This window comes from Neopelma chrysocephalum, unplaced genomic scaffold (assembly GCF_003984885.1).
Source record: "Neopelma chrysocephalum unplaced genomic scaffold, ASM398488v2 Primary Assembly neopelma1_75641, whole genome shotgun sequence".
In the NCBI taxonomy this organism is placed as follows: domain Eukaryota; kingdom Metazoa; phylum Chordata; class Aves; order Passeriformes; family Pipridae; genus Neopelma; species Neopelma chrysocephalum.
The window spans coordinates 1-8,957 of NW_020909489.1; the positions used below are offsets into that span (position 1 = coordinate 1).

General features: G+C 53.6%; 1 protein-coding gene across 1 annotated transcript; it reads left to right on the plus strand.

Moving 5' to 3' along the window:
- Positions 1-3,622: 3,622 nt before the first annotated feature.
- LOC113979342 (olfactory receptor 14J1-like) lies at positions 3,623-4,531 on the plus strand (the record flags this gene model as incomplete). Its single annotated transcript, XM_027706760.1, has 1 exon — positions 3,623-4,531. A coding segment is annotated over exon 1 (909 nt), but the record flags the coding sequence as incomplete, so codon positions are not given.
- Positions 4,532-8,957: the final 4,426 nt, after the last annotated feature.

The following is an 8,957-nucleotide window of genomic DNA, read 5'->3' on the forward strand; positions in this document are numbered from 1 at the left end:
CCATATCAGCCCTATCCCCGTATCCAGTAGAAGATGTTTTGTCTCTTGTCAAGGCAAGGCCTGTTCTGTTTGGGGAACGCTTGTATCTTGGCCTAAACTGCAGGACAGAGTCAAAGAACTGGGTGACTCTGCTCTCTGTACCCCGAAGATGATGAAGGATGATGAAGAGAGGGTCCCAAAATGCACCCCAGACCCAATTCAGAGGGTGGGCCAGGGGGTGGACCAGGCCAAAAGTTACAGGGTGGACACACTTGGGATTGGACAGATATGGTTATAAATGTAACATCTCAGGCACAGCCTGCGCGTGTCGTACACCATCAATTGCCTTGGCACGATTAAACCCTTTCCTTATCTCACCCTAATTAACGGCTCCTGGTTTTTTTCTTAGCCCCAACTGAGCAGGCAACATGCTGTTCCCACAGCTTGGGCTGGCACGTGTACAAGGACTTGCTTCCTTTCCCACAGCTTGCCATGGTGGGAGTTTTGCCCGGTGTGCTTCCAGTCTGCAGGTGGGAATCTTTGCCTGGATGGGTTCCCCAGACCTGCCTTACCAGCCCTGGCTTCCTGTTGGGGCTGTCTGCTCCTTCCCACAGTCTGCACAGTGCAGTTCTGTCCTGGGTGCTTCTTCCAAAGCTTCAGCTCCCTTTAGGCCTTGGAACTAAATGCCTTCCTGTTTGCCACCAGTGCTTATGTCTTGTGGAATCTTATGGGATTTTCCTTCTTTGACAGTGTTTGGAGACAGTTCATTGTGCCCTTCAAGTCCTTACATGTGCACACACACACACCACTCTCACCAGTGTCTGTCCCTCCAAAGAACACAAGCCCTGATGATTTGTAGCTCCCACTCCAGTGGTTGGCACTTGGAGCTCCCTCTGTACTCAGAGCTCAGAGGTCCCTCATCCCAGAAAGTTTAAAGATATTGTGCCTCATTCTGCCAAGACAACCCTTGGAAAAAAGGGTCACTCTGTGTTTCCTGGGATAAGAGCACTCTATTGTCACCTTCAAAAACCTTGGAGAGGTCCCAGAGATCTCCCAGGAAGGAATTTGGGGCCTCAAGCACATGACCCATATATAGAGGATGAGGACTCAGGGGTCAGTGGTGTGAAGATTGAGGACAGTAGAGGAGTAGCCTGAGAGGTCTGGAAGGGGGGTGTCAGAACTGGTGGAGCTTTTCTTCCTGTCAGAAAACAGCCTAAGAAAGAACGAGTGCCACCAAGGGCAGCTGGGGGGGCCTAGACTGGTGACAAGAAGTAAGAACTTTCCCTCTGAGGTCAGTGTTGTGGTGCAATATGTCACCCAGGAGGAGTCTGGATGAGCCCAAGGCTCTGGGTGTCCAGGAAGAGCCAGGGAGGACGCAGAGATGTCAGTGCAGGAAGGTGCCAGCCAGGTGGGGCAGCCGGGGGGATGACGACAGCCTGCAGGGAAAGAGGCAGGGCATGGACACCGTAGGACAGCCTGGGCTGGAGAGGAGAGAGGGAGGGGGAGAAGCTGAAAGGCCCTGACAGAGCCACCTTCTGCAGGCCTTTGGCCATGGCTGCTGTCTGTGACACTGGTTCCAGGAGGTGACAAGTGGCCCTTGCAGCCCTGGGGCCTCATGGCCTCCTTGTCCCTGCTCAGCAGCCTGGCAGGTGCCACCCCATGGTCCTGCCCTTGGCATTGCACATCCCACATCCCAGTGCCCCAGGAAGAGCCCTGAGGAATGAGGCAGGGACAGGATCTGCCTTCCCAGAGGCTGCAGGTCAGGCCTTGGTCCTCTGGATTAAGGAAACAAGTCAAGGTTTATTCAGCATTAGAGCCACCTTTCCCTTGCTTGTCCATCCTTGTCATCACTGTCTGCAGTTTTCTGCTCTAACTGGAACCCAGGGAGAAGTTCTCAGTTGTGTCCCTCAGTGAGACTCATTAGCACTACAAGAAACTTGAGTGTTTCAATCTCACTTTGACTTCTTGAGAAGTTGTTTGAACTTCCTCTCAGGGACTGAGTCTCATGTAAACAACACCAAACCCCCCTGAGGGTCATGAAATGCCTGGGGCTGTTGCTGTGCTGCTGAGCTGGGCCGGGCTCCTGGCACACAGGGAACTCCTGGCAAGCAAGAAGAGCTTCAAAGACACAGCTCTGCCCAGGAGCAGCTCCTCTGCACAGCTCAGCAGGGCTGAGGGCACTGCCAGGGCAGCTCAGGGACACCAGCAGGGCACACACAGAGCTTCCAGGGGCTCAGCACTGGCAGGATGGCTGAGAGCTCCCTGCAGGAGGAATCTTGGCAGGGCTGCACACGGTGAGTCTGTGGCTGCAGGGCAGTGCAGGGGCAGCTCCTGGAGGCATCTCCTAAAGCTGACCCAACCCCAGCTGATGGGATGGGTGAGCAGGGTCTGTTTTGGGGCAGTTTGGCAGAGCTGTGAGGCTGGGGGTGCAGCCAGGGGTGCCCAGGGCTGTGGGGCAGAGCAGGGTCCTGCAGCCCAGGGCGCTGTGCTGGGCAGGGACTCTGCTGCCTGCCAGGGGCAGCTCTCAGCCGGCCCGGGGAGCTGCTCCCAGGGCTGGGGCACAGGGGCTGTGGGCAAGGAGCAAACCTGGCAGGGGAGGGAGGATCTTTTCCATGTCTCCCTGTTGCAGGGTCAGACCTGCTCACAGCTCCACACCACTACACCATATTCAACGCAGAATTTTTTGCAAAGCTCACAAAAGACAGGGGCTACAGGAAAGGAATTAGTCCTGAGGTGTATTTCCTGCTTAGGCATTGTATCAGAGACATTGTTCTCTCAGTTCAGGAGGCTGCACTGAAATTCAAACGCTTTTCCTCTCAGAGGTGAATATTTCAGGCAGGATCAGAGATGAGCACAGGATCCTGGGCAGTGCTGAGCCTTCCCTTGGGGGTGGGCACTCTCCTGTCCCAGCCCTTGGCTTCCCTGCAGGAGGGCTCCTGTCCTGCTCTGTCCAGCACAGCTGCACCTCTGGGCTGGCACAGGGGACACTTCACAGAGCTGCCCTTTCAAGCAGCACTGCCCTGTTAGCAGCACAGATCTTGGTGGGGTTTTTAAAGATGAATCTGTGTGTGAAGTCCTCGTCAAGGCAGCCCAAGGGAAAGTGCAGGGCAGATGGGAAACACACTGAGAGGCACTGCAGCTCTCCTGGCTCTGCAATAAGCAACAGAGAGCTCAGCCCTTCTGCCTGTCCTGGCTCAACACTCGTCAGATTTGTCATCAGAAAAATTTGACCCTAAAAAAGTACACCCCAGGTGTTATTAGTGTAACCAAAAAACCCAGGCAAAATTATTTTAAGGATACACTGTGCCTCTCTCCTGCAGCCCAAATTGCTCCAAGACAACAGTACAGGAATTGAACTTTTCCATCAAAGCTGGATTCCATGTGACATCCCCTGTGATCATAAGAGCTGTCCCAAACCAGCTCTGTGTCTGCACTGCAGCAGAGCAAAGCTGAGTCCTTGGCAGCACATGGCCAGAGCTCCTGCTCCTCACAGCAGCGTCAGAGAGCACAAACCAGAGAAAAGAAATGCCTTGACTTGGAGGGGATTTCCCTGAAAACTGCACTGGCTTTGCTGAGAGGGGGCTGTCTTAATTGTTCCCTGTGCTTTCCTTTTCTGAACAGACCCTGTGCTAAAGAATAGCAAATGTGGAACAGCAGCTCCCTCACCCAGTTCCTCCTCCTGGCATTTGCAGACAGGCGGGAACTGCAGCTCCTGCACTTCTGGCTCTTCCTGGGCATCTCTCTGGCTGCCCTCCTGGCCAACGGCCTCATCCTCAGCGCCGTAGCCTGCGACCACCACCTGCACACCCCCAGGGGCTTCTTCCTGCTCAACCTCTCCCTCACAGACCTGGGCTGCATCTGCACCACTGTCCCCAAAGCCATGCACAATTCCCTCTGGAATACAAGGACCATCTCCTATGCAGGATGTGCTGCACAGGTCTTTCTGCTTGTCTTCTTTTTTGGACAAGAGTTTTCCCTCCTCACCATCATGTGCTACGACCGCTACGTTGCCATCTGCAAACCCCTGCACTACGGGACCCTCCTGGGCAGCAGAGCTTGTGCCCACATGGCAGCAGCTGCCTGGGCTGCTGGGTTTCTCATTGCTCTGCTGCACACAGTCAGTACATTTTCCCTGCCCTTGTGCCAGGGCAATGCCCTGAGCCAGTTCTTCTGTGAAATCCCACACATCCTCAAGCTCTCCTGCTCACACTCAGGCTACCGCAGGGAAATTGGCTTTCTTGTAGTTACCGCCAGCTTAAAGTTCGGTTGTTTCATTTTCATTGTTTTCTCCTATGTGCAGATCTTCAGGGCTGTGCTGAGGTTCCCCTCTGAGCAGGGACGGCACAAAGCCTTTTCCACGTGCCTCCCTCACCTGACTGTGCTCTCCCTGTTCCTCGGCACTGCAGCATTTGCCTACCTGAAGCCCCCCTCCATCTCCTCCCCATCCCTAGATCTTATTCTGTCAGTTCTGTATTCAGTGGTTCCTCCATCACTGAACCCCCTCATCTACAGCCTCAGGAACCAGGAGCTCAAGGATGCCATGCGGAAACTGATAACTGGGTGTTTTTCACAAGCAATAAACTCTCCTTCTTCTGCATGTTATGTACCTCATTAAAGGCCAGTCCTGTTATGTGCTTCCATAAAGGCCCACCATATCTTCTCTATTTTTTGCTCCTAGTAGGGGTGTTTTTTTGTGAGAATTTGTTCACACTAAAAAATCTTTATATCTATAAATATATATATATATAAAGGTACATATATATACACCATTTTCAATTCAGTGTTTGCCTTTCTAGCCTGCCCCAGAGGCTGTACAAATTAGGAATTGTACTCAGTGTCTGCTTATACAAAATAAAGAACTCTGCATTGACTTGTTTGCCTGACACCTTTCCTCTCTGACTTCTCTGCAGCTGCAAGGTCGGTGCCTCTGTTCAGAGCTGGGCCAGAAAAGAGTCCCAGCAGAGCAGCACTGCCAGGGAGCAGCAGCCCTTCTCCTGCGGGGCCTCCTCTTCCTTCCCTTCCACACTGTCCTGCAGAGCCCTGTGTTGTTGGAGGCCTCAGTGCTCTGGCAGTCGGTCCCAGTCCTGCTGCAGGACTGTCCAGGGACTGCAGGCAGGGACAGCCACGGGCACTGCTGGCACAGAGCTGACCTCTGCAGCAGCACTGCCATCCTGCAGGGCCATCTCCTCAGGCCAGGGCCTCAAAGCTTCAACCTGCTTTCCACTTTGCTCTCCAGGATGTGCCCAACACAACGCCCTGCAGAGGAAAACAGCAGTGACCAGCACAAGGGTGGGAGTGCTCAGGGTGGGGGCACCCAGCAGTGCCCTGGCACAGCCAGCGCCGCTCCCAGCACTGGCCTCTCACCCCAGGCCATTGGGCTTGTTCTTCCCTCCAAGGAGGGACAGCAAATGACCAGCTCAGGAGTCCATGTTTGCACTGCATGGACAAGACATGCCCATGTGTCACGGCTTGGGGCTGGGGGGGTGGAAGGCTTAGACAAAGTTGATGGCAGAAGCCGTCTCGTTGAGCTACGAGGGGCAGAAAGGACCCCCTTGCTTTCTAAATTCCTTCTCAGAGAGGAGCCTGGCTGTGGCTGGATCCAATCTCAGGCTCAGAGTTTGGATTCAATTGAAGGAATTATAGAGGTGTGACTCAATCACTTTGTCCTGCAGGTTTTAGTGATGGCAAATCAGAAATATTTCTATGATATGAATTATTTTTTATGACAAATGAACAGACGATCAGACAAGTGAACAGGTGAAAGACCTTAAACAGAATTATTTCCTGCACAGTATAAAAGCCAAAAACTCCTAGCAGTATAGTGTAAGATAGGACAGTGCAGTCTATCAGAGTCATTCTATTAAAGCAATTGGATCAAAGCCAGCAAAAAGAAACAATCCTGAAGCACAGATTGAGGTAACTCACCCCACAATGACAGGGGATAATTCTCTCTCTTTCACTTAACCCCTGGGCAGTGACCATGAAGAGCTGTCCCTGCTCCTTGGGAGAAGCTCCACACACTTCAAGGAAGTCTGTGGAACAATCTGCCACATGACAGTTGGACGGGGCTTTTATAGTTATCAAGGGTTTGACTGCCAGACATATTTGCAGGCCAGGGAGCAGCTTCTCTGTCAAATCCTGCTTGAAAAAGCAGGATGTGTGTTTGAATTTCCATGAAGCATTTTGGGTTTAGCATAATTCAACATTAAAAACAGCACCTTGACACCAGCAGTAACTCACCACAGAGAGTGTGCATTGTTTGCATTCTCTGACCATTGTTTAGGTATTATGAGAGCAGAGCATCCTGCCAGAAATGGCCCCTTGATTCCATGAGGTTCCAAAAACTCTCAGGGTTCCTTTGGTTCCATGAGGCCTCTCAGTGTCACAGTGGCTCCTTGGTTCCATGAGGTTCCAGTGTCTCTTGGATCCTTTGGTTCCAGGAGGCCCTGCAGTGTCACAATGGCCCTTTGATTCCACGATGTTCCAAAATATCCCAGGGTTCCCTTGGCTCCAAGAGGCTCCCCAGTGTCCCACCGGCCCCTGGATTCCAGGAGACCCTGCAGTGTCCCAATGGCCACTCGGTTCCATGAGCTCCTGTTCTGGTTTAGCTCAATTTCCCCATCCCATCCTGTGCTCAGATGCCGGGAGAACTGCAGAGAACCAAGCTGAGAACACGCCGGGCCCTGGTCCTCTTTGGTGCCCGGGGCTGCCCCGACAGGGAGTCCCCGGCCGCTGCCCCCGGAGCCGCCGCGCCGTCCCCTGAGCGCCGCTGAGGCGGCAGCGCTGGAGCGGGGCCGTGTCTGCCCGGAGCCGCCGCTGCCACGAGGCTGCCGCCGCTGCCGCTTTTGGCCTGCGCTGCCCCGCAGCCGCCCGGCACCGGCTTCCCGACACTGCCGGCGCCTGGAAGCGGAGCCGGCGCTCCTGCAGCGCCTCGGAGTCGCTGCTCCGCCGCCACAGCGGCTGCCGCCGGCGTCTGTGCCCGGAGCCGCCGCTGCCACGGGGCTGCCGCACTCACCGCCGGGGTTGCCGCTCGCGCAGCCGCCGCTCTGCCCCGGCTGCACCGGGACCCGGCACCGCCTCGGGCCTGCGCTGCCGCCTCAGCGGCCACAGGGCACAGAGGGATGGGGGGACCTTTGCTCTGCAGCTGCTGGGGCCTTGCTTTGTTCTGCTTGGGTCTTGGCTTTAGGAAAATTGCTGTTCATTTTCATGCTCCACTGGAACACCTCGTCAATTCCAAATGTTTCCTAATCCAGGGGGAGGAGTTTCTATGGCATCGGAGGTGCCGCCCCTCGGGACACATTGTCAATAAACCATCCAGCTGACTTGGATGGGTTGGCTTGTGATTAGTCAATGCTTTTGAATGCTCTATTCTGGTTGAATGTTGCCTTATAACCTTCTGCCAAGTTCCCTTATTTTCTAAAGTTTGCCAGTAAAAGTGTGGTTTTTGACCTCCTCAGAAAACATATGCAGTGTCTTCTCACTTGTGGTCTCTCTCAAGGTATTAAAAGAACTGAAGGCCCTTTTCAAATATCTGGAGGGCAGAAATTTTTGGTGACTTTTCTATTTTTCGAAGTAAAACTCCTTTGCTGAGCTCATAACTCAACCCTGGGGTCTTAAAGTCACCATCCCTGGAAGTGTTCAAAAAACATTGAGCTGTGGCACCTGGGGACAGGGTTCAGTGGTGAAGATGCCAGTGTTGGGTTAATGGTTGCACTCCATGATCTCAGAGGTCTTTTCCAACCTTAACAGTTCTATGATTCTGTGGTGACTCAACCACTTCCCAGGACATTCTGTTCCAATGCTTGATAACCCTTAGCCATCCCTGTGATGCTGCAGTCAAGGAACAGACCAGTGACTTTCACAGTGTTCCTGGATCACAGGATGTCCAAAGCCAAGGACATTTCCATCAGCACCTTGTCCTTCCTGCACATCAGAGTCACCTGAAGCCTCCAGGCCCTCCACAGTGGCAGAGACCCCCCAGGCAGCAAAGCCCTGTCCTGCCAGGCTGCCCAGCCCAGCCTTGTGTCTCTCTGGCCCTGGGGACAGCAGGCTTTGCTCTCCTTGGGGCACCTCAGTCCCTCTGCCATTGCCATCTGCCCCCACCCCAGCAGGCTCTGGAGCAAAGCACGGCTGAGGTCCAGCCCAGCTCTGCTCTGACAGAAAGAACCTGCAGTCAGGGACAGGAAGAGGACAAAGTCTTGTTTAACTAGCCTGAGGAATAATGGGCTCAATGACCTCCTGTATTCCTGGGCACTTGAATGACCCTGTGCATCAGGTTTGGTAGCAGTGAGGGGGCTGCAGGTTTCCCTCAGGGAAGAGGAGATCAAGAGTTGACTCTGTGTCAGAGAGAGCCAGATTCAGGTGGCTCCAAAATGGACCAGCCAGTGCCCAAAGCTGAGCCAAAAAGCAATTCCAGAGGCACCTGTGTGATAACCCTTTGGAGAAAGGATAAAATCCAGGGTGCTGGAACCCAGAGAAGAGTGAGAGAAATGTGGGAGAAACAACCATGTAGGCACCAAGGGGAGTGGAGAAGGAGGAGGAGTGAGAGAGAGCCTTGGTGGGCACCTGGCAGCCAAAAGCCAACCCCCCAGCTCTGAGAGCCACAGCTCAGCCCAGCACAAAAGCTCCTTTAGGTCTGGAGGTTCTTTGCAGCAGCTTTTTAGCAGAGCTGCCAGATGGGCCATCAAAGGGGATGCTCAGCTGGATCTGACACCTGTGTGATCCTTGTCAGCCTTGGCTCTGTAGGAAAGAACTATAGAATCCTAAATAGTTTGAGTCATCTGGGACCTTTATAGGTCATCTAGTCCAACCCCCCTGCAATGAACAGGGACACGTTCAACTACATCAGGTTGCTCCCAGCCCTTTCTAACCCGGCCTTGAACATTTCCAAGAGTGGGGCATCTATGACCTCTCTGAGTGACTCGTGCCAGTGTTTCAACACCCTCAGTGTAAAAAATTTCTTCCTTACATCTCATTTA